The 26,331-nt window shown below is 37.6% G+C and overlaps 1 protein-coding gene across 2 annotated transcripts in view; it reads right to left on the bottom strand.

The window, feature by feature from the left end:
* Window positions 1–400: 400 nt before the first annotated feature.
* SrpRalpha (signal recognition particle receptor alpha) overlaps window positions 401–26,331 on the bottom strand; it is an 80,245-nt gene continuing 54,314 nt past the window's right edge. For both annotated transcript variants that reach the window (XM_068378478.1, XM_068378479.1), the window contains 9 exons: window positions 24,104–24,253; window positions 23,331–23,459; window positions 21,444–21,519; window positions 19,885–20,051; window positions 17,820–18,011; window positions 17,485–17,649; window positions 16,931–17,065; window positions 6,813–6,989; window positions 401–1,883 (listed from right to left, as the gene is read on the bottom strand). In XM_068378478.1, coding sequence (XP_068234579.1) covers window positions 1,758–1,883; window positions 6,813–6,989; window positions 16,931–17,065; window positions 17,485–17,649; window positions 17,820–18,011; window positions 19,885–20,051; window positions 21,444–21,519; window positions 23,331–23,459; window positions 24,104–24,253 — 1,317 coding nt within the window. In that variant the 3' untranslated portion in view covers window positions 401–1,757. The remainder of the gene's footprint in view (window positions 1,884–6,812; window positions 6,990–16,930; window positions 17,066–17,484; window positions 17,650–17,819; window positions 18,012–19,884; window positions 20,052–21,443; window positions 21,520–23,330; window positions 23,460–24,103; window positions 24,254–26,331) is intronic.

Below are 26,331 nucleotides of genomic sequence, written 5' to 3'. Positions count from 1 at the left end.
ACAGGTACAGTACAGTACTACAGTACTTCATTGTATCTGTAAATTATTTAATATTATATAGTGTACTGTGCTCTACAGAACAGTATGAAGAAAGTAAATACAGTTCTTTAGTGTGTGATAAGCAATACTAACAATGCATTGTATTTAATTATAGTTTCTTTCACTTTTGGAGTGTACAGTACTTCAGTTTATAGATTTGTAAATTTTCAAACCACCATAAAGTTTGCGTCAACAATTATCAGCATAATCATGCAACCGCAGAGGGTGTGCTCATACCATAATGATTCTAGATAAGGTCTTACTGTATATATATATATAGTCCTTTTGCTTGATTAACACTAATACATTTATGTACAAGGCTTCTTGAAAGTTCTGTGACCAAGGAGAAGGATAAACAGGCTAAATCAAGTCATATATTTTATGTCTTCCAGTAGGGGTAAATGGAATTGGATATTATCATTGGAGAGGTATACCTTAAAAATAAATATTTTTATTTACTGTACCACAGCAATAAAAATGATCAACATATTTGTGGTCTCCATTTTAAATATATGCATCAACCATGGATAAAAATTCAAGGATTCTTTAATCTGTTCAAAATATGAAGGTCAGTAATGCTACTATGATGGGAAAAGCAATATTATGATAGGAAATGTATACCTTACTTTCATCTAAGAGAATAAACTTAAGATAATAGTGGTGTTAAAGTAACAAATGGAATGGTACAGAAAATATAAAGAAAACAGAAACAAACAAAGGACGATAAAGATACATAAAAATTCCATATGAAAATCAGCACAGTATACAGTTAGCAAGCTATCATGTAAAACTTGAACTGGGTTATAAAAAATAAATTTTTCTTAGACATTCAATTTTGAGAAGAAATAAATCAGGCTTCAACAATAGGCTTTCTTCTTTATGATTTGGTAATATTCACAGGTCTGAGTTGAAGTTACAATCATCTAAAGTAGGATTAAGAAAAAAAAAAAAAAGGGGGTAAATTTATAACTCTGGACCAAGCAGACTGAAGGACATTTCAACTCTCCTGATCTATACACGATAAATATATTTTATAAAAATACAATTATACCACACTTTTCTTTTGTAACACAGATTAACCCTTAAATGACGGGTGGCACAGATGCTCCACCGTTTTTGGAAATGATTCTAGATTTGGATGACAACATTATATGCTAGAGAGGTCTAGAAGATTTTGTTTTCTTTTATAACTATCCCCCCTAAATGTATGAGAATCTATTTAGCTTTTCCTGTTATCAGAATTTATATATGCAAAATGAAAATGGAAAAGTAAGTTTGAGGGCACAAAATTTTAAGATACTAATGTTTTCATTAACTGTCTTTTTTTTTTTTTATTTAAATAATGGTGATAATCTAAGAAATAGTTTTAAGGAAATTATGATTAACCTTGACGATAATAGTAACAGTTAAGGTAATATATTTAACTCAAACTTTCAACTGTTTCACTTATATTTTTATTATTTTTTCTAGCATAGCTTCGTTCCTTTGATACGAAAGTTTATTAACAAATATTCTTGGGGCGTTATAACACTACCGGCTGACATGCACGGCCTCATAACCAACCCAGCATGAGAGGGTTAAACCAGTTCCTAACCTATGTGAATAGCAGAAGTGAACTCCCATAGAAGACCAGATAAAATAATTAGTCATGAAGGAAAAGCTAATTAACAACCACTATAAAGACCCAACCCATCACAGCCTTCAATTTCAGAGAAAGTTTACTTCATAAGCGCATGTACGACAGCTTTTGCGTCCAATTTCCGGAGATCGGTGTAAGTCTGGCCAGTGCCAACGAATACAATGGGCTGTCCAGTAATGTATGTCATAGAAATAGCAGCTCCAACCTGTTAACAAAAGAAAAAGAAATTCAATCTTCCATCTTTAGAAAATAAGAATATTGAAAATCTCGTGTATATTGGTAAATGATACCAATCTTCAGATAATGCTATCTTTCTAGTATATCTATGCATGAGTAATATGTGCTTTGAAATCAGCATATGAAGAAGTGTTTTAAAATTCAGAGATGTCAATTATTTATTTCTTCAACTGTACAGTAGTGTATAGAAATGAAAAAATATAACAAACACATTTTCAAAGAGTGCAATTTATTCAATTAATCTTATTGTAAAAAGAAAAACATACAAAGTACATAGACACACTTTGTCAGATAGTGCTGTGAAGATGGCAATCTATGATACAAATTCTAACAGAAAAGGTTAAAAACTTGGAAATGTGTACTGCAATAATCATAAGAAATGTTTGTAAATTCATAATTCTGCAAATCCCAACACAGTATCTTCATCTCAAATTACTTCAACACCATATGCCTCTTAGGAATTACAAACTACAGCATACTGTAATTTTGAGAGTTTACTCTTATTTGTTTCTACACATACAAACCCTCATCCTTTAATAAGAGTATGCATTCAACATAGTTGGAACTTGCTGATAAGGTTTATAATGAGATGTTGGTAATTTCTAGCCGGGGAACAGACCTCCAACCCCACAGCACACTAGATAACCGCTTGGTTTTCAGACGCCGAATAGTACACATGTACTTCCGGCGACCTAACGGTTTGTTTTAATACCTTCTAGTTTTTATTCACGAGTGATATTATCAAGAGTTTTGCAGTTTCCTGACAACTGTAGCTGACTGGCGGTTCTGTTTAACCTACTGATATACACTTTTTGTTACTGAATAACAACACAGCTATTGTTTATTCCATCGCAAGTGTGGACTAGTGTAGATGATGTAGTGTACATCATAGCGGGATTGAAACAACGTCACACTGTTGACAAAAGGAGAACTTTGTTATTCCTTCACCTCTGCTGTAAATTTATCTCTAATGCCAATAATGTATTCATGCATTCTCAGCTTAAGAGCACACTCCTGGTTGAATGAAAAACTTTCTTTTACCTTTTTTGGGGGGTTAAAGTGCTGTATGGTCTCCAAGGACTTTCCTATGAAAGGATAGAACGAATCCAATATGACATGGATATCATCGAAATTCTAAGGACTGCGCTTGCGACTGTTTGCATGTATGCTTTGGGCTCGTGAACCTGAGCTTCCTCAATAAAAAGAAAGCGCTTGCAAACAGGTGCCCCTTCGCAAACAGGAGGTGCCTTTTCCAAAGATTGTGCGAGTTTTCCCGCAGGTGAGTGCTTACAAATAGATGAACGGTAGCAAACAGGAGTTGGTGAGTTATCACAAAAGCGCGCTTGAACAGTTCGGTGCACTTTCACTCTCAAGGTTGACTGCACAGGTGATTGCTTAGCCTCTGCTGACCACATACAGGCACACGTTTTCTCAGGCGAGTGACAGCCAATGCAGACACTTTTAGGCAGGTGCAAGCATGAACAAGGATGTGCATGCACATAGGAATGTACTTCCATCTGTGAGGGATAATTAACAGGGGAGTTATTGCAATGAGTGCAAACAGGAGAGTGTGGGCATTTAGGAGAGCTCTTGCAAGGTGTGTGTGAACAGTACACCTCTCTAAGTGAGAGAAAACGTATAGGTGGGCTATCTCTAATAAGTGGGCGCTGCCAAACAGAAAAGCATGAGCTTGTGGGATTGATTGTGAGCCCGAACAGGTGAGGGCGAGTGTATAGGTATGCTGCTGCTGCAGCCAGGTGCATATCACCAGGAGGGCACTGTACACCTCAGTGGGTGAGGGAGATGGTACAAGTTTGATACTGCAAACAGGAGAGTGCTTGAACAGTAGTGCATATGCGCTTAGGGTGTGTGTGCATCCACAGAAGAGTACTCAAGGGGTTATGGTGAATGCACTCTGGTACTACTGTAGATGGCTGAACTCTGTCGAACATCTGAGCGAGCACAAACAGGTGAGCGCCATGCGTTGAGGGGCACGTCGAACATGAGGATTTTCCTCATGTGAGACCTCTTCTTCAAAAGAGCAAGTGCAGACTGGGGGCATGAAGACTCTCGCAGTGCTTCAAAATCTTGTCTCATGCTCTGTGATGAGAAGACTCTGAAGATCCAGCCTCAAAAGTGGTGTGGCCGCTCCTTGTGCTCTCAGCTGGAGATAGTTCTGAGGGGGAAGTGGAGGCAACCTCGTCACACATGTTCATGAGAGGGGCAGCAGGCTGTGCACAAGAGAATCACTTTTTTCCACCTTCGGAATGTGAGCAGCAGCTTGCAAATGGAGAGATTGAAATCAGGTTGGAAGACAAGATCATTTCCTCTGCTTCCCAGAAGTCATCATAGGATAGGAATTAGTAAGAGGTGATGGGGCTACTGAAGGTGAGGATCTGTTGTCAATTGCACCAACAGTAGTCTTGGCCTGGCTAGAAGGAGTTACGACAAGACACTACTTCTGCCATGACAGCATGGGCAGAAGCAGCAGCAGCAGGAGACTGAAAAGTCCTAGCAAGGGCTTGCAGTAGTCTCTCTGTGGAAAGATGCCCTCCAAACCTACGAAAGGTCACAGCATCTTTAGAACAAAGTCCTTGGCTACATTTTTGTCTGTCACATCAGGCCCACTACAGAGTGAGAGATGAGGGTTACCTAATTCACTCATGGGAATCAAGATACAGTAGAATCATTTCATGCGTACCTAGTGGATGAGAAATTCTGGGTTGTAGTCCTTCTTCGCCATCCCGCTGGAGGAAGGAGACAGAGAAGTCTCAAAAGGTAAAATACCTGAGGGAGAAAGAGGAGCTCAAGAGGATTTCTTTATCCTTGGGGAAGACTGTGAAGGTGAAAAATTGTGCTTCAATTTCTTCCTCTTGCCATATTTCACCTACAGTAGCAATGACCATTCACTACATTCCTTACAGGGGGATTACTACAAATATCACATCCCCTTCAAGAAAGGCACTAGGAATGGAGATCAACATGATTAATCCTCCTAATAAAGGTACCACACTTACAGCCAGGAACATTAAGGCAGGGCATCAATCTACATGTAGTTTCTCCATTCCACACCAAACAGCTGCCAAACACTGCAGAGATAAAATAAAATGAAAGCAGCCAATTTAGGAACACCGAGGGTATGTCCATACTCTTTAGCAGCTGAAATCAAGGTGGCTCCTGGGTGTGTTTTCCTGCCACCCGCCAGTAACTACCGACACCTCGTTATAAATCCTAACACCCAAGTTCTGGCTTTTCTGAAATCATACTCCCATTAAAGAACAATCTCTGTATTCCTGTAAGGACAACTTGAAGTTTAAATAAAATCTGATTCCCTGTTCCACAGAAACTATAAGATATACCATGTCATAAATATATGTATAAAAAAGTTTCTCATCAGCGTTTACTTCAGCTGACAGAGGGATATATGGATCAAGCTCTCAGTCTGGTCTTTTACCTAGGAATCAGGAGGTCGGATAGAGCAGAAGGGATCACAGAAATGCGAAGGTTACTCAATAGAAGGACCTGAAGTAATTGAGACAGCGTGGATCATGGAGAGAGAATAAACTCTATAATGTGTGTTATATCATCCTAACCCTACTGACTAGCATACTAAAACTGCCAAGTAAAACTTGAGGAATTAATCTTAGGTTTGAACTATGGCAAGCTAGGCTAGAAGCACCACCATGCCTGAAGATTCATAAGACTTCTTAGATTCACAAACAAAGCAAAAGTAGTACAGCATATACAGCTTGCTCTTATTATGGAACATGACTCTACCCCATTAAAACCAGATTAGTTTGGGGTTACTTCAAACTCTATCTTCGTTTTCGTTTCTTGTCCAATCTATTTCATTTCAAAAGCATTTGAAAGATGATTTCATTTAAAAGTATAATAGGAAAGGAAATTCTCATAGCATTTAAATATTTTATAAAAATCATTTTTTCTTTTTTTAATAACATTTTAATTTTTTTCATATGTATTACTTTATCTTTGTACAGTTTAGAAGCAATTTTTAAAGGTGACTACTGTATTTTTCTGTTTTTAACAAGAAGTGATTTCCCAGATTATTGGATATAAAATTTCTTATCTTTTCATATCACCACCTTGGATAATGCATCAGCTACTCTGACACTTTAAGACATGGAGTATGATAAACAGCAACTGATTCGGAAGAGTCCTCAGATGCGAAGGTGAAGAAGAGGGGTGATATTTTCTACTTCCCCTACTACCGTTTACTTTGCCAAACTGATATTACAATAGGATAATTGGAACTCCGTATAATGGAACAGGGTGGTAAAGTCTGCAGCATGAACAATTACTTGGAGACAAAGGACGACATATACATCACTCTATTTTGTATTCACATCTGTACCAGGTTGTAATAACAATTAGAAAAAGAAATACTATAGTAAACCCAATGGGGGGGAGGGGGCAGCTATGAGGGACCCTCAACCAGAATGCAGCATGATGAGGTCCTCATATTTTGGTAATTTTAATTCCTTAAAATGTTTTGATTAGAGATGTCAAAGGCCTAAAACACTATAATGAAAATGGATGAAGCACTAAGGAGGGTTTTTTTGATTTGTGATAAACTCAGATTTTCTTTGCTTTCAGAGAGAGAGAGAGAGAGTTACAAACTTAAAAACATTAAGAAAGAGACCATTTGAGAAACAAAAGAGAAAGGTAGTAACTATGGTGTACATAAAGCACAAAATAACACTATTATGCTACTTTTATAGTTTAAACCTATGCAAGTCATAATCTTTTAAAGTGGATTGCAAATAATACTAGTACGGAATAAACTATTAAGCACTTGATTAAAACAGTAAATGACATTTGTCAGTGTGAAAGGATAATGAAAACATTAATAACACATTATTTAAATATAATCACTGACCTTATCATCAATAGTATCAAACTTGGTGAGAACAATTCCATCGATTCCTTGGGGTGGATGTTTCACAGAATGATTAGCCAGAGCCCTGTTGAACTTTACCAGTTGATCCACTGCTTCATTCCCAACCAATGCCTCGCCCACAAACAGGGTGAGGTGTGGCTCATTCACCATTATAAGCTGAAAACACGAAATGAGTTACACATGATCATGACAATCACATTATTTATTTGAGGAGGATATTTTAGGCATAAGGAACCAATTCAAATTATAGTACTAATCAAATACTTACAGATTCTCAAGGTCATCCATAAAAATTGTTTAACTTTTACTAAGATCCAGCTATGTGCATAAAAAGTTGGTTTTAACCAAGAAACTAATGTTGAATTGTGGAATAATAAGCTGGAATTAAATATTGGATGAGAGCTACCCTCACAGACAGCTCAATGGCTAATTTATCAGATAATCTTCCTGACTGTCTGCAGAAAAGAAATTTGTTGAAGGAATATGGTACATTATCGATGAGATTGTACTTCAAAGACCATTGAGAGATATAATGTAAGTACTTTTTTTTATTTAATCAAGGAGCCATTTAACACCTGACCTTTGAACCAACAACTGATTCTAAATATATGAACATATAAACATAATAAAACCACATCTAAACTAAAATAAATTACTTCAATACCAACCTGAGATTTGAGTGATATTCATTTAAAAAGTGAAAAGATTCAACAAATATAAAACAAGTTCCTGTGAGAAAGAGAGGTTGTTGAAAAGAAAGAATGAGTAAACAAAGTCTCTTCCAAGCAAGTGCCAATTTTTATTCAGCCTTCCTATCGCATAAACAGTTGTATAGAAAAAATCATTAACAACTGTGAGTGCGGAGCAGGTGATAACTTCTTACTTGTAATCTATTATTTCTTAAAAGTTGTTTATTTCAATGAAATTACCCAAGGTTAATTTTGCCGAGTACCACATTTTACCACATTTCCCTGGAAAGACACAGCAGTACACAGGCATAACAAACTAGATTTAACAAAGTCAACACCTTATAAAACGAATCTTTTCACCTTTATTTTTGACTCAAATTTAGTATCAACACAATCATGGTACATGTACATAAAACCACTATCCACTAACTGATCTGAAAGAGAATAGTGTTTGATAAAGAGAGAAAAGCCATACCTACAACTATGTAAATTTGTACTCGAAAGCTTTTTTCTATGTTACTGTAGTTATCTAATGAATTTCATAATTTCTAATTATTTTAGTTTTAATTGCAAATCCGTTTCTAATTTTACATCAAGGTAATTAAACATGCAACTAATGTTGACACAATGTGATAAATGACCTTCTGGCTGTCAAAATGGAGTGTCTTGAAGGTTTTTTAAAAAATCTCTTCGTCATCATCTGAGTTTCACATCATAGAGACTTATAAATTCAAGGCTTGTACAACATTAAGAACTTATGTAAATTATGATTAACAGGTGAACTGAGAGTATTTTATGAGTTGTAAAATATTGTAAATATTTACATTATTCTTAAATATAGAGTACTGTATTTCCTATGCTGAACTAATTAATAAGGGAATAAAATTGTAAAGTAGATTTTATGTACACTACGTTTTAATATTGCTGACCGTAACAATATTATTTGCACATTTCTAACTCTTAAGTTTAACATTTTGACATGTGTTCTTCGGCGATTTTTCAATACTATTATTTACTGATTTCCAATATTAAATTTCATGTTTTTACCTGCACTTTTTGACATTGTATTTGGTAATTTCTAACCCTAAATTTCTCATTTGATTTGCCTTATCTGGTGATTTTTCAAGGTCAAGTAATTTGGTGTGAATTGTTGCATTTTTGCATTATAAAAAATTTGTGAATACAGTAGTGTACCAAACACACAGATGACAAGAGTTGTCTGCAAACAACAAATTATTATTCACAGATATAAAAATAGACAGGAAGTTGTCTTGTTAATATTAAAACCAATTAACTACTGACAGTTACCACTATATTGATAAAATAACTATCCATAATATTGGCTAGAAAAAGTTAGCTCTAGGCTATGCTAGCCTACCCAAAATTAAATCTCTAAAAATAAAAATCTCCCATTTAGTTTCATAACATTTGTTGCCTGTTGCTGCTCATGACAGAGTGACAATGCCCTACAGACTGACCATATATACATATTATCAGTGCACAAACCCCCCTCTCCACCCAAGCTAGAATCAAGGAGGACCAGGCAATGGCTGCTGATGACTCAGCAGATAGGCCTATCAACTCCCCCAAACTCCCCATCCACAGCTTACAAGGATGGTGAGATTGCAGCGACCAAAGGAATTAACAAGTTTGAGTGGGACCCGAACCCCAGTGGCGTTCACAAGTCAGGGAGGTTACCACATCAGCCACCACAAACACACTCCTATGCTAAATATAACTGAGGTGACAGGACAAATTATACTAGTATTTAAATAGCCCTCATTCATAAAATTAGTGGAGTTATGATAAAAGGGAAGTTACTAGGCTATGCAAGATAGAATTAATGAGATAAGGAATCTAAATTTGTTATTGAATTAGAAAGGAACATAAAATTTTAACACTGGTAAGGGTAAACAACTAAAGCCTGTCCATGTTTCAGGAAGTACAGTAACAGTTAATAATGACATATGAATCAGAATTAAAAAATCACAATTACTCAATCATCTGCACATCTGACCAAAATTTAAACCAAATTTACTATAATGCCGGAAGTTCAGTAACAGATAATAACGCCATACGAATCAGAATTCAAATAACACAATTACTCAATCGTCAGCACATCTGACCAAAATTTAAACCCAATTTACCATAATGCTATTATAAAGAATAGTGGAAACTCAAATTTGATTCCTATTATTTATCGCAATCACATTACGAATGCCTCACTTCACATTGACAAAGCCGGGACCAACGCTGATGGTTCGATGATGGGAAATTAGACGGCAGCTAAGCGCATTTGACAAGCAGCTACCATATACAGTGATGATGTAGTAATGCAGTCACCCACAACAAACAGTTTTCAGCATTGGAGGTACCATGACCTTGAACGTCTACTCTATACACAGTGAGTCTGTGCTTTGTACGTTGAAACACTAGCCCTCGAGCAGGGACAATAACATTTCTTTGGTATTTATGTTGTATTGGATTCCCTGTTGTAGCCTTTCATAAGAAAGTCCTTAGAGACCACACAGCATATTAATGACAAAACAGTGAATTTGCATTGATAAACCAACTTAAAAAGTTAACATAGAATGCAATTATTAGTACCAATCTAACCTATACAGTACTCAGCATATGCGTAATATCGGCATATCCAGATGGGTTTCCACAGCTCATTAGTCTGGATTATCAAGATTTTACTGTAGGTGTTACAATCTTAATTAATGGTAAAATGTTATTTTCATTAGTAAAATAAATTTTTGAATATACTTACCCGATGATCATGTAGCTGTCAACTCTGTTGCCTGACAGAAATCTACGGTCGGGATACGCCAGCGATCGCTATACAGGTGGGGGTGTACACAACAGCGCCATCTGTGAGTAGGTACTCAAGTACTTCTTGTCAACAAGAACTCAATTTTCTCCTCGGTCCACTGGTTCTCTATGGGGAGGAAGGGTGGGTCCTTAAATTCATGATCATCGGGTAAGTATATTCAAAAATTTATTTTACTAATGAAAATAACATTTTTCAATATTAAACTTACCCGATGATCATGTAGCTGATTCACACCCAGGGTGGTGGGTGGAGACCAGCATACATGTTAACAAAGAAGCTAAGTATCCCGTATCTTATTTTAGCCGTTATTCAAAATAACAAACATAAAATAAATAAGTACCTGGTAAGGAAGTCGACTTGAACCATTACTCTGCCTTTTTAAGTACGTCTTCCTTACTGAGCCTAGCGATCCTCTTAGGATGCTGAGCGACTCCTAGGTGCTGAAGTATTAAGGGCTGCAACCCATACTAAAGGACCTCATCACAACCTCTAATCTAGGCGCTTCTCAAGAAAGAATTTGACCACCCGCCAAATCAACCAGGATGCGGAAGGCTTCTTAGCCTTCCGGACAACCCAGAAATATTTCAAGAGAAAGATTAAAAAGGTTCTGGAATTAGGGAATTGTAGTGGTGGAGCCCCCACCACTACTGCACTCGTTGCTACGAATGGTCCCAGAGTGTAGCAGTTCTCGTAAAGAGACTGGACATTCTTAAGATAAAAGATGCGAACACTGATTAGCTTTTCCAAAAGGTTGCGTCGAAAATATTTTGCAGAGATCTATTTTATTAAAAGGTCACGGAAGTTGTGATAGCTCTAACTTCGTGTGTCCTTACCTTCAGCCAAGCTTGGTCTTCCTCATTCAGAAGGGAATGAGCTTCTCGTATTAACAGTCTGAAAATAATAGGATAAAGAATTCTCTGACATAGGCAAAGATGAATTCTTAACTGAACACCATAAAGCTTCAGACGGGCCTCATAAAGGTTTTTAAAATAGAACTTAAGAGCTCTACAGGACATAATACTCTTTCTAGTTCATTTCCAACCATATCGATAAGTTTGGAATAACGACCGATATTGGTCAAGGCCGAGAAGGCAGCTCGTGTTTGGCTAGAAAACCAAGATGTAGAACATGTAGCCGTTTCGGATGAAAATCCGATGTTCTTGCTGAAGGCATGAATCTCACTGACTCTTTTAGCTGGTAAAGCATATCAGGAAAAGAGTCTTAAAGGTGAGATCTTTCAGGGAGGCTGATTGAAGTGGTTCGAACCTGTCTAACATAAGGAATCTTAGAACCACGTCTAAATTCCAACCAGGTGTAACCAAACGACGCTCCTTCGTGGTCTCAAAAGACTTAAGGAGGTCCTGTAGATCTTTATTGTTAAAAAGATCTAAGCCTCTGTGACGGAAGACTGATGCCAACATGCTTCTGTAACCCTTGAAAGTGGGAGCTGAAAGAGATCGCTCTTTTCTCAGATATAAGAGGAAGTCAGCTATTTGAGTTACAGAGGTACTGGTCGAGGATACGGATACTGACTTGCACCAGTTTAGGAAGATTCCCCACTTCGATTGGTAGACTCTAAGGGTGGATGTTCTCCTTGCTCTAACAATCGCTCTGGTTGCCTCCTTCGAAAAACCTCTAGTTCTCGAGAGTCTTTCGATACTCTGAAGGCAGTGAGACGAAGAGCGTGGAGGCCTTGGAGTACCTTCTTACACGTGGCAGACGTAGCAGGTCCACCCTTAGGGGAAGAGTTCTGGGAACGTCTACTAGCCATCGAAGTACCTCGGTAAGTTATTCTCTCGCGGGCCAGAGGGAAGCAACTAGTGTCAACTTTGTCCCAACGTGAGAGGCGAACTTCTGCAGTACCTTGTTGACAAACTAGAACGGAGGGAATGCATATAGATCTAGATGAGACTAATCTAGTAGAAAGGCATCTAAAAGAACCACTGCTGGGTCTGTTGAGAGCCTCTTGGACATCGAGGTTGCGAAGAGATCTATGGTTGGATGGCCCCAGGTGACCCAAAGTCTCTTGCATACATCTCTGTGAAGGGTCCAATATGTTGGAATTATTGTCCCTTCCTACTGAGACAAACTGCTAAGACATTCAAGTTGCCTTGGAAGAAATTTGTTACTAGTGAAAAGTCTAGACCTGTTGAACAGGAGAGGAGGTCACTAGCGAACTCGCACCATGTCAGAGAGTAGGTCCCTCCTTGCTAGGAGATGAACATCAAAGCAGGGAGTTGTCCGTGTTGACCTCCATTACTTTGTCTTGAAGGAGAGACCTGAAGCTTTTCCAGGTCAGACTTACTGCCAGAAGCTTCTTGCAGTTAAAATGCATTGTCCTTTGACGCGAGTTCCATAATCCCGAGCATTCCCTACCGCCTAAGGTCGCACCCCAGCCTACGTCCGATGCGTCTGAGAAGAGAACGTGGTTGGGAGTCTGAACAGTCAGGGGAAGACCCTATAAAAGGTTGATTAAAGTCCTTTCCTCAGGTTAGACCAGACTTATCTTCCGGAAACCGGGATCGAGACCGCTTCTAGCGTCTTGTCCTTTTCCAGTGAAGAGCTAGATGAAACCGAAGAGGACGGAGGTGTAGTCTTCCAAGTGACACCAAATGCACCACGGATGACAGTGTCCTAACCAGACTCATCCACAGCCTGACAGGGCCGTATTCCTTCTTCAGCATCTTCTGGATGGATAGCAGGGCTGGGGATTGATCTTCTTGTTCAGCCATGTCCTCATCAGAGGGTTCCTCATCCGAAACTGATGAGGAAACGGCAACGGAGTGGGCAACGTCTGACTCGCTGAATCCGGTCGCACTGGTGGATGCGTGACGGAGCCGGACACAAGATCATGGTACTGCTGCACAGTCTGTGAACTGTCAACCATGGGGAAGCGAGGAAGTACAGCGACAACCCGAAACTGTCTAGACTGTCTGGGTAGTACAGACAACCCCTTATCGGGTTGCTGAGGTTGCCGCACTGCGTCACAACAAGTCACCTCTGCTGGTTGTTGAACGTCTTCCCAGTGACACACTGAATGTCCACAACCACCTCCGAGAGTAGCATAACATCAACGTGCGACTAGCAACCCACACTGGGTCGCACCGGTGGAGGAACCATCTCAACTGGCGGACGTGAGTAGGATACCTCAGCGTCAACAGGGCGTACAACCAACCGGTAGGAAGGTCGTTGGCAAGAAGGGTCTTCTCCGTAAAAAATCCTCTATCAAGGACTAAGCTTGGACTGCATGTCTTGCAACAAAGCCCAAGGTCTCTGGGAGCAGGTGTGGCAACAGACGGGGTTAGCGACTGAAGCGGAACCATTTACCCTCCCTGGAAGCATGTTATGCTTAAATAAAAGTCCATAGGAGGCTAAGCAGCTTAAGGCTCCTCTCCAAATGACAGAGTCCTCAAGGGAATATCAGAAGGAGGGAGAACAGCACTTTCTCATCTACAGGAACCATATCCGAGAAAAGCTAGGTTCTCTCAGTGAGGGTTTCACTGGTGCAAAAGCAGCAAACCAGAAGGCAACGTTATGAAACTGCTTGACAGTCTGTGAACTGTCAAAAACTGAACTCAACCACAACAGGAGCGTGAGGACATACAGCACTGGTGTATAAGTAGCAGACCAGAAGGCAACGTCATGTAACTGTATGACAGTCTGTGAGTTGGCAACAACCAAAGTTGTGTGGGGAAGCCTCAACTCCTGACTGACTAGTTTGCTGCTGGCGAGTGGCGGTAACCACAGTGTGTTGCGGAGGCTGACACACCGTGTCAAAACACGGCAGCTTGTGGTAGCTCACGCACGACAACGGAGTGCTCTGTGTGTGGGAGTCATCATACATCTGGCAGGGTTGACTGTGCATGGAAGGAGGAGCTCTCACAACAAGAGTGTGAGAGCAGGAAGCCATGCCGGGCGCACAACCGTGGGAGGTGTAGGCCCACGGGTGCATTGTCAACCTTCTCCGCAGTCGGAGTGTGGGAGCTGGCAACAACAAAAGCAGAGTGCTGGTGCGTGGGAGGGGCTGCGGTGGGTTAAGGAGCATGCGGTATGGTAAGCATGCTGTAAGGTATGCGGCTCATGCTGCATGGTATGCGGAGCATGCTGTAAGGTATGCAGAGCATGCTGCATGGGCTGCGGAGAATGCCGCATAGTGCTGGAACCCGGCAGCTCTACAGAACCTTCCCACTGCTGATGCGGTAGCTCACGCATGTTAGCAGATGGTGCAGCAAGAACATGCGTCTGGCAGGGTGGACTGCGCATCGGTGGTGGAGCTCTCACAGGTGGAGGGTGGGAGCAGGCAGCCGCAGTATCTGCTGAGCGCACAACCTCGGCTGGTTGTAGGTTAACAGGTGCATTGTCAACCTTCCAGCACGATACTCCTGCATGAAGGAGCAAGCTGAGACTCTATAGTCTGCAGCATGGACCACTAGGGTCTATGAAAGACAACAACAAACGGAGCTACTGTCCGTTGTGACTGAGGGTCTAAAACAGCTGGTGCGGCAACAGACGGAGTTACTGCCTGTTGCGGTACCACCTTGCCTCTCTTGGGAGGTGTGCAGTTGTCGTACTGCAGCGAGTCCGAACTGACCCAGTGGCTACACCTAGGCTGTTGGACTTGCGCGGAAGGGACCTACTTGCACTTAAAAGCTGCAAGATTTGGTCCATGGTTTCTGCGAGAAACCTCTTCCGCAGACGAGGAATAAATGGGCTCTCTCGTCTTTGTGTGGGTGGGGTGATCACGTCGGCAACGTGTGAAGATACACCCGAAACCACGGAGGGAAACGTCTGTTCGTCGATCAAGGCCTGTGGAACCCATAAGTCCTTCGACATTACTTCTCCCCTGGGCTTGGGAGCTTGTAAGAGGTATCGGACTAGGTGAACAACTGGCACGAACAGACGAACCCTCGAACGCAACACTGTAACACTTTGCGCATATCACTTTATCACTTTTGATTTTCTGTTTGCACTTATTTCACTGAACTCGAAACTTTAAGTGGTTTGTACCTGAAACACGCAATCCTATCCTTCATTAAAAGGTAGTAATTGCGAAAACAGTATTACAATGTAACAGAAAAACATAATGAAAGATAAAGAATTTAGTGGCTGGAAAAGAGACTAAACACTAGATCAAATAAACTACGTTTAAAATCTCTCACCGCATAAAGCCTGGGAACAAGAATAAAACTCTAGAAACGTTTTACCTTCTTCCCCTATAGCGACTAGGGAGAAGAGCAAAAAACGAGAACAACGTTACCCGCTTGAACGAAACGTTTATCCTCCTCTCTCTCCCTCCGTCTCTATCTCTCTCTCTCTCTCTCTTGACTTAGAACCTGAGAGATGAGCCCAATCATATATATCGTTAAAACATATTATTTGTTAAAGGAAAAAAACTGAAAGGTTTCCCAAATAAAAAGTTCCTTTATTAGAATTAAAACCATTTAAGCTAAGAAAGAATGAACGAAACGCTAGAATCGGTTTACTCTTACTGCAACGTGAAACCGTGAAATACTCTCTCTCTATCGTAACGATAGAGCGCAAGTTGAACGTTCTGAACGTCAACAACTGCGGAGACTAAACAAAACGTTAGTTCAACTTTGAAAACAGTACGAGACTATCAAAGAAATTCTTTCAAAAATATTAAAATTAAAATAGCATAAATTCTTAACAGGAAAAACGAAATGACGGGCTCAATGTTAATTAACTTCGGTTCCAAGTAAGGACCGCCTACTATTAGGAAAGGTCGCATATAAACAAACATAAAAATTAATTTTTATAAGTTTATAATAAATGGAAAGTTAATCGAAGAGGCCTATAAATGGCGGAGAGATATAAAATAAATCTATAACTTTGTTAAGCAAAATTACCAAAAACCTAAACACACTTCCGTCTAAGGGAAGGGTGGGTCATAAAAAGGGAAAGAGAGTCTATACTCTCTTCGACACCAACACTTCCGTCTAAGGGAAGGGTCGGCCATTTAAATGTGAAAGAGAGTCCATACTCTCTTCGTCACTATAATAAAATCTATCCAAAACGAGTTCAAGTTTTGAAATGAAGATAAAACCCCTGCATAGCGAAAGCTCAAAACTGGAATAGTGTACTTCACCAAAAAGTTGTGAAAACAAATCCAGTTAGGGACGGCGTATTAGTAGGTCTTGCCGGAGGCACGACAAAGGAAAAATTGAGTTCTTGTTGACAAGAAGTACTTGAGTACCTACTCACAGATGGCGCTGTTGTGTACACCCCCACCTGTATAGCGATCGCTGGCGTATCCCGACCGTAGATTTCTGTCGGGCAACAGAGTTGACAGCCACATGATCATCGGGTAAGTTTAATATTGAAAAAGAATTGTTAACTGTAATACAGAGAGCATTGCCCAGCGATGGTTGTTTGTGTTATCGGCAGGGTAACTATGTACAGTAATCACACTATCAGACTGAAAATTTTTGTATTTTTAGTCTTCATGTAAAATCTTTTCCTTTTGTGAAGGAATAGCAAATGACCTCAATCAAGATTCACTGAAATGATTTCTCTTTCATCACCAAGTGAAGAGATTTCTTACTAAAAATTACCTTAGCAAGTGCTCGCATAAGTGGTTCGTTGTCCTGCATCCGGCCAGCAGTATCAACAAGAACAACATCAAAATTATTTTTCCGAGCAAATTCAATAGCGTGGCGAGCAATTTCAGCAGCATCTTTACCATAACCCTGGAAAGAAAAAGGAAAAAAAAAATATCAACGCATGAGCTCTTTATATAACCTACGAGTTGGTTATGAAGAATGTCCAATTTTTTCTATATTCAAAACCAAGTAAGGCTATAATTATCTAGCAGAAAGCACAATAGCTACCAAACTATAAGAGAGCAATTTTTTTGCTATCGCTACTTTTAATTTTGTGACTCAAGAAGAAATCTGGCCAGAAATGTAAAGGGTTAAATTCATAGTAGCAGATGACATAATATAAAGCTATCAATAAAGGATATTGAAATTTCTTTCTTTTTTAAATCTTATTCTGGGTGACAAGTGGTTTGATGCGGACAGATCAGATTCCTTAACCTTCGTGAAACAAATTCTTGCTAAAGAACTATAAAATTACCATCAGTATCACTAAAAATTTATTAACATACCTGTTCAAACAACTGAACCATTGATATTCCACCATGTTTTTCTGGAGGATGAAGAGCATTCAAGTGATGCATATGTGTTCTCAGCTGCTCTACAGCTCCAGCTCGGAAAGTGTCACATGCAGCTATAAGAACACGATAGTTATTTTCGATAAGCCAAAAAGTAATCTGAAAAAGAGAATGAAGACATTTTAAAGTTCTCCTCTGGTGTGAATTAACCTTAATAGTGCTTGGTATATTTATACAGTATCAAAGAAAAGAATATTTACCATAATAATGCTTGATATATTTATGCAATACCACAGAAAATATAATAAAAAATTCAAAGAACCTCTTACCTTGGCTAAATTGGTACTTTTGCCAACACCATTTACACCACAGAAAACCATGGTATACACCCCACCATTGGCTTTAGCTTCGACAACATCACGTAAGACGTCGATACGACGTTTAGGAGTCAAGAGTTGCACCAAAGCTTCTGTTAAAGTATTCCGGACTGTTGCCGTAACACCATCAAATGTACCAATGACCTAATATAAAGAGAAACAGATTGCTAATGCAGGCTTGCCTTCCAAATATCTCTAGTATTAAAAAAAAAGTAAATGTACAGTACTGTAATTGATTTAGTACGCAAAGTACTGTAATCAAAATTAATTTAAAATTATAATTCCATTAGTTTTGTAAATGTTGTACAGTCAAATTGTCTAAACTCAAGATATAAATCAGTACATTAACATCATGATGGTCTTTTAGCCCCTTCAGCAATATCTATCAATATTTTTGTTTTACCAGTCTTCAAAAAAGAACATGTACTTCAAAATAAAAAATCTTCAATCATTATGTATGACAACTTTATGCTACATTTAATTCTACATTCCTCACAGATATGTTTAGACATAAGTTTCATTACTCTTCACTGTAACGCTGATCATAATCAATTATGCGGTAGCTACAGTAAGATTGATTCATCTATAAAACACTAATTTTCAATAGTACAGCATGTGTTTGTCTTAACACAATCTTGACTAGTGGAATCAATAACATAAATGTTCCTCTTTCATTGTAAATGATGCTACAATATAAATATTTGTTACTCAACCAAAATTAATAGACCTACACAATGAGCTCAAACTCTCAATTTGAAAAATATTACTTTTTACGTATAGGCACGTTTACTCAGTTGTAACTGGTTTGTTTCTTCTTAATATTTCAAGAAAAAAAAAATGGCTAAGATCCTTAAATCTTTGATATAATACAACCAAGAATTAGCATGATATAAACAACTGTAAAATGTTAGAGGAATTAACGATAACACCTAAAATATTTCATAAAGTACACTATTCCCTCCTTGAGTACTTCTAACTCTTAAACAAACTGCATAACAAAATTGCTCAGGTTAGACACTATATTTCTTAATAAGTCAGACACTGAATCATCATACAGAAAGATGGTTCTTTTTTCTTGGAAAATTTAAATGAAAATAAGTGTATAGAAAAGGACTTTAAAAATTCTGATCAGGCACAAAATTGTTGTGTAACATTACCTACACAAAAAGTGACTTATAAAAAGGGAACAGTGGCATCTGCAAGCAGTAACCCTAGAAACCCATCTCTATGAAGCATATGACCCTTACTCCTTCCACGATGAACAAGGATATATATTATGATCCTATAAGCTAGGATAACCTTCTACTCATACACCGTGCCTAAAAGGACTGTTACTGAAATAGATGAAACTTGGGAGTACATAAAGAAATTGAAGAGCTAGATGAGAAAAGATCAAATGAAATGGATGTAATATAATAGAAAACAATGCATCTGAAAAAAAAACACTGCAAAGTTTCTTTAGTACTAAGCACAATGTAGTCAGCACCTCTTACAGATAATATAGTTCACCAATTGATACCATTATGCCAAAACATACACTGAACTTCCTCTTATACGCTGGACATGCAGTGCTCTGGAAAAAATTCCTCTGCTACTCTAGTCTGCTCAATTAACAGCCAATGGAATTAGTGGCTTGATGCATGTATGTATAGAGTCGTCTGTTCTACCAAGTATCAAAATACTGAACCTGCAATAGTTCCTAAATCTTTCACCGATTTTTGTATTGTGAGTATCTGATAACATACGTATAAAAAGTCAAGTTTTATGTGACTGCGTACTGTGAAACCATGGGTTCTAGAATGAAGCTAAAGGGGTTTATCAGGAGCTGTCCCTTATAAAAGAAGCACATGTTCAAGATTAAATTGAGAGAAGTTTTTTGCTGAAGTTCTGTGCACATATGGGTATTATACGCTTTAAATATTTTCTAGAAATTAAATATTCTATTTGCTAACCAAAATCTGTCAGTCCTAAAATATTTATAACACTATTTACCAATTATTTATATCATCCAGCATACCTTGCCTTCAAGTTTTTGACCAACGGACTGACACAATTTGATGGAAATTTCAGCAGCAACATTCTTCCCAATAAGGTGGTCCTTCATCTTCTCCAACACTGGAGCTATGTCTCCATCAGTAAGAGTTTTACCCCCCACCAGACTCTTAAACATAGAAAACATACCACCTGCAAAGAATCAATTATATGTCAGATATTAATTACAGTAAATCATGTAATAACTAAGAGGTAAATAATATAAATTATAGTAAATCATGTACTGAGGCAAATTATTATAAAGAGCCTATACTACTACTTTTTCCTATTATAATTATCATTATTTAAGCAACAATCCTAGTTGGAAAAGGATGCTATAAGCCCAAGAAAATAGCCTAGTGAGGAAAGGCAATAAGGTAACAGAAAGAATAGTGTGCTTGAGTGTACCTTCAAGCAAAAGAACTCTAATCTAAGACAGTGCAACACCATGGTACAGTGGCTATGGCACTACCCAAGATTAGAAAACATCTGATTACCATAGCTCAAGAGTCTCTTCTACCTTTACTAAGTAGAAAGTAGCCACTGAACAATTACAGTGCAGTAGTTAACCCCTTGAGTGAAGATGAATATTATGTTTATCTTAGTGTGTCAGGTGTATGAGGAAAGAGGATAATGTGTTAAGAATAGACCAGAGTATTTGATGTATATGTAGACAAAGGAAAGCATTACAATTAAATAAACAATCATACTAATATCTAAATACATGAATTAATATATAATAGTTACAGCTTCTCCACATTCTCCTGTCATCACCTGACAACTGTGAGATTACCAAACAATTCTTCTTAGCTCAAGGGGTTAACTACTGCAATGTAATTGTCTGTTCAGTGGCTACTTTCCTCTTGGTAAGGATAGGAGAGACTTTTTAGCTATGGTAAGCAGCTCTTCTATGGGAAGGACACTCCAAAATAAAACCATTTTAGTGTTAGCTAGTGTCATAGCTTCTGTACCATGGCCTGCAACTGTCTCGGGGGAGAGTTCTCTTGCTTGAGGGTAAACTCCGGCACTGTATTCTATCTTATTTCTCTTCCTCTTGTATTTTTGGAAGTGTTTATAGTTTATATATGAAATTTCTATTTTAATGTTGTCACTGTCATTGAAATATTTTATTGTAGTTGTTTCTTACTTTTCTTGTATATTGTTTATTTCTTTTCCTCACTGGGCAATTTTTCCCTGATAGAGCCCTTGGGCTTATTGCATCCTGCTTTCCCAACTATAGTTGTAGATTAGCTAGTAATAAAAGTAATAAAAGTGACATGTTTTTATGAAAATTTGCTGTAGCGAAAAATTTTCCAAACTTGAAAAAATGAATAGATTTTTAAGCCAAACAGAATACATTGTTAAAGAAGTCCCCACAATGCATGACATTTTTCCAATTTGTATTTTATACAGAGAATTTTTCACACGGCATAAAATTCATATATGAGAGAGAGAGAGAGAGAGAGAGAGAGAGAGAGAGAGAGAGAGAGAGAGAACTACTGTAAAGACAACCCTGTAAATAAGCAATAACTAAAATATTCTCACCTGATGATTTTTTGCTTGAAGTCTCTTTTTCAGATGGAATATCCATGTCTCTTAGATTTCCAGATAGTGTACCAATCTGTAAATTTTGATAAGAAAAACACCCTTTAGTTCTGAAAATATATTTGTTTCATCACAAACCTATCATTATAAAAAAAAACCTGTTAGGTATATCTAACGAATTCTTAAACATTTTATTCAGTAAGAGAGGATAAACGATCTAATGACATCAATAGATTGGAAATTACCCAGTGATTAACCCTTTTACCCCCAGGCTATTTGGAACTTTCCAACCCTTAACCCCCAGGGGTTATTTTTTTTTTAAGCACATTTTGCAGTATATATTTTTTTAAATTGCTCTAACAGCCTTAATTTTCATCATAGAGAGGTAAGGTTGGTCTCATTCTCTTGGAGAATGCCTGAAGTTTCTCAAAAAATTATCAAAAATATGCAAAAAAAATTTGTAAATTGCAGTTTTTTCAAGGACGTACCAGTACGTCCATGGGGATAAAGGGATGTGTTCTGTGAAACATACCAGAACATACCAGTATGTCCTTTGGGGGTAAAATGGTTAACAGAGTCACTGTGACAGCTAACTGATCAACAGCTTTGAGGTACCAATAGTTTATAGCTATTCAGAATTACCATTAATTCTTTTCATTTCAATTTATCCATTCCTGTTTAATCGCAATTTTCATCATAAGGTTCTTTCAATCTTAGGCGCATACCCTCTGTATATCTGATGTCTTACTGGCAGAGACAACCACCCTGAGTGAAGGTCATGGCAAGCAAGATTGCAACATTCCTTTCTCACTAATATTGGTAAAATTTTCATTGGTTTTACAAACAATCACCAGTTTCTTGTCTCACCATTTCAGTAATGAGTTTCTACAAGTCTTTTGGGATCATACGGCCAGAAACACTCCGTGTACAACACAGTCCATCACATGCTCCATATACTTTAACTAGGGAGGGTAGATTAACCACACTAATAGCCCCAGAAACCCTTCCTACAACCCTCCATAGTCCCAGTCCAGAGGGATTAACTCAAGACCAGTCAGGCCAAACCTAATTCACCACTCCATTAAGCCTAACGCCATGAAGCTAAGAGATACTAATATCCTTTTGCCTCAAAACTCAGCTACTTTGAGAACAACCGAGCCCTGAAGGTTAAAAGCCAGTGCTGAAACAGGAGCATACATATATAACAACCAACAGGCTGCAGAGGTCTTCACTGGTACTTTGATTTCAGAAACAATATTACCATTACAATTCTACCTGACATCTCGTTTGAAAGCATTGTAATAGCTAGTGTAGTTTTCCCTCTTCAAAGTTCCATAATGGTTCATCACTGAATTATGATTATGATGCTATAAGGTTTCTGTTTAGTTTCAACTGCTGTACATCATTAATAACCCAAGAAACACCTCAGTTCCAATTACCGTACATGAAAATTTACAAAACTTTTCTCATCTCTAGCCAAGATGGTATACTCAAGAGTAACTACAGTGTAACTGTATTATAGACACATTTATCTGAATACTGTGCTCATTTTTTTCCCTAAGTTTAATCTAACTTAAGAGAGTTGTAGCCAATCTTGCAATCCCCTAATAGCTCTCAAGCAAGTGTATAGTCCACATTGACAAGAAAAGAAAGGACCAGAGCTATAAATGGTTCCAGGGACACAAATTCAAAGCAAGGCTTTAGTGGGGCACAAACTCCCGATTCTCATATAGTGACAGACATTTCAAAGGTAATAGCACAATGGAAACAAGATGTAGCAAATCTAGCTATTTCATAGCTTATATCAACACTTTTTTCAGATCTATGTTAATAATATCACAAAATAACTTTATATACTTAAGAGATTACATGCATGTTCATATTTACCTGTGACTGGTCTGGCAGAAAGTCTGGACGAAAAGAGGATATCCCAGAGTTAGGTGAAGAATTTTTTGATGAGTAATCAAGACTCTTTGAATCTTTCCCATCAAGATCCCATACAGTTGCTTCCTTCCCCTGAAACATTAGATGATTATTACCAATAAAAAATCTGCAAATCAGAATTGAAGCTATATTAACAGAGGGCAGATATTCAATATCAAAGAAATAAAAAAATATATTCAAATTCTATCTTCCTAAATTTTTAATCTAAAATCAAAAACTTTAAAAAAATTAAACTATTCACTTATTATAAATCAAAAGCAATTAAATTCTAAAATAACGCTATCTAGTTTTGTATACAGTATTACTACAGTACCATCACTTCATGGTTTTATTTAGTAATAAATAATAATAATAATGATCACGCCTACAATATTTGTTATTAACAAATACTTTAAACTTCAATAATAATGAAAGTAAATACAACATTCTGGGATGATGTCCACACTTGGTAATAAGTGCTTTTAATGTCCCCTCCTTATCCACTGGTTCCCCGGTGCACCATCAGTCGACAATGATTACTATTCATCCTCCCACAGCTAAAGAAAACTACTCTCCCAACCCTGACGACTTATAGTTTTAAAGACTACTTAATTAACAATTGCCTTACTATGATTTATTACTCCTATTTATTTCACATGTCCTTGATCTGTAAACGACTCTACAATATGTAATTACAAATAACTTCAAAAAGATATTGATAAAAACAACAAACTTACCTTCTTAACAGCCTTAGGGCTTTTTGTTTTCTCAACTTTTACAGCTTTTGGCGTACGCTGCATCCTGTTGCGAAGTTTTTCTCTATTTTTTTCAAGCGCCTCTTCGTCCAATTGAGAGCTTTCATTCTCCTTAACTGCTGTCACTTCAATCTATTGAGAAAAATTCTAGTTAAAAACTTCAATAATCATTTATCCAATGGTATAAGATAAAGAAAAATATACAGGGAACCTAAAACTCTATTAGTATGAAGTTATGAAGAAGTAACCTATGTCAAAACTAACCAAAATTCTTTGAATACTAATCACATATACATTATTTGCCTAGTGTCTACAGTAGTTTTATAAGACATGCGATCACTTACACAATCGGCGTCAATGACTGTAGATGGCAGGATGCCAGAAAACATCAAATCAATCAATCAGTCACTTATACAAGTTAGTAAACTCTACTTATATGCCCCCTATAAAAGCCTCAATAGCATTTTAGATGTTTGTAAAATTTGACAACACCAAAAGAGCTTTAAATTATTATAAAATTCTGTCCCAGTAATCTCCTTGACAAACTAACCCAAAGCAGATTAAACAATTAATTCTTTAATGCCCAATCTCTATCTTCCTGTTGTTTAATGAAATTATTCTGGGAAATACACGGCAGTTCTTCAAGTAAATTACTAGTTTATATACTGCAAATCTATAAAACACACGTATGGTTAAATCGTAAGACAGGTTTCATCGCTAAAATAAACAACTCTACTTCATAAATACTATAATAAAGAAGATCAAGCGATATCAAAAGTTTGAAGTTCAACTATGCAAAAATATAAAAAACCAGATGTACTGAACATTCCTCAGACAAGTTTGAGACATACTATAGCCCCTCCAGGAGTTAATAAAATTCCTTCAAAAAGGCAACTCATTAAGATAGAATATAAACACTGTACAAGGTGCCTTTAAAAATAGTTATGATTATATTTCTAGTTTGACCCCCAGAATTATGCTTTATTTCATAAATTTAACATCTTACACAAGTGCTACAATGTTTGAACATATATGAGAAAAATTATAGTAAACTGTTGCTTTAGAATTGTGTATGTTAGTTCCTCAAAAATAATGCCACCTTTAGTTTCTTAAATCCATAAGGAACCAACATGTCTCTAGTGCAGATATTGAAAACTACTGTCCAAATGGAATTGTGCACTTACCCAAAAGACTAAAAAAACAACCAAGTTCAATACTACCATGGTGGTGGGCCACTTACAGTCTAGTGCATGAATGCAAATGACGTCCAAGCACAGGCAAATAATTTGCCAGCTCACATGTAAAACTTGAGCAATGACAGTAAATGAACACAAGAATTGCACAAGTACATTTCAGAAATAGCACAGACAGAATATGGAAAAATATAGCACATAATTATACACAAAGACAAACCCCTAGAGCCACACCACCTATGAGCATGCACAGTGAATAGACACAAATATATCTTCTGTGAGAGCACAGGTAATTAAGGACGAGGATAAAAAGGAAACTATCTAATAAAGTAATGATTCATGACCAAAATCCATTAGAGAGACTATAAAGACTGATCAGGAATGTGTTCCCAAACTTTCTGTGTCATCTCTGTTTTAGGTGACCTGACTTGGGAGTACCTCAAACACGAAATTCAAAAGAAGGAACTGTTAGAGAGTTTATTTATGATAGCTATGATAGCTGGGAGGAACGTAGAGAGTAGAGGTCCCCTTTTTTGTTTGTTTCATTTGTTGATGTCGACTAACCCCCAAAATTGGGGGAAGTGCCTTGGTATATGTATGCATGTATGAATTGAGCACAAAGTATTTCTTATAAAAAAACTGGCCCAATGGAAAACTGATGAGAAGCATTATACACCAGTCTTCTAATGGGTGGAATGCTCCAAAGAGAGACAAAGGAAGGTTAAGAGAAGAAAGGGAGCTTGAAAATATGGTCTAAGTTTTTACTCCATTTTGGAGTGATAAAACCCATTCTAAATTTCTTTTCATAAGGCTTGGAAAATAAAAAAGTATTAAAGTGTATGAATACTTAATATACCAAATGAAATTTATGCCTAACATTTCTATCAAGCAAAAAGACCAACAGTTAAATAAAATCTTTCTCTTTGTTACAGGAGCTAAGAGGTCCAGAGAAGGGTGTGCCCATCTAACCACCCATCTCTTAGTTTCCCTGAAGAAAGTCTATCCAAAACTTAAGAC

The sequence above is a fragment of the Palaemon carinicauda genome, chromosome 8, assembly GCF_036898095.1.
Source record: "Palaemon carinicauda isolate YSFRI2023 chromosome 8, ASM3689809v2, whole genome shotgun sequence".
In the NCBI taxonomy this organism is placed as follows: Eukaryota; Metazoa; Arthropoda; class Malacostraca; order Decapoda; family Palaemonidae; genus Palaemon; species Palaemon carinicauda.
This window is presented reverse-complemented; position numbering and strand designations above follow the sequence as displayed.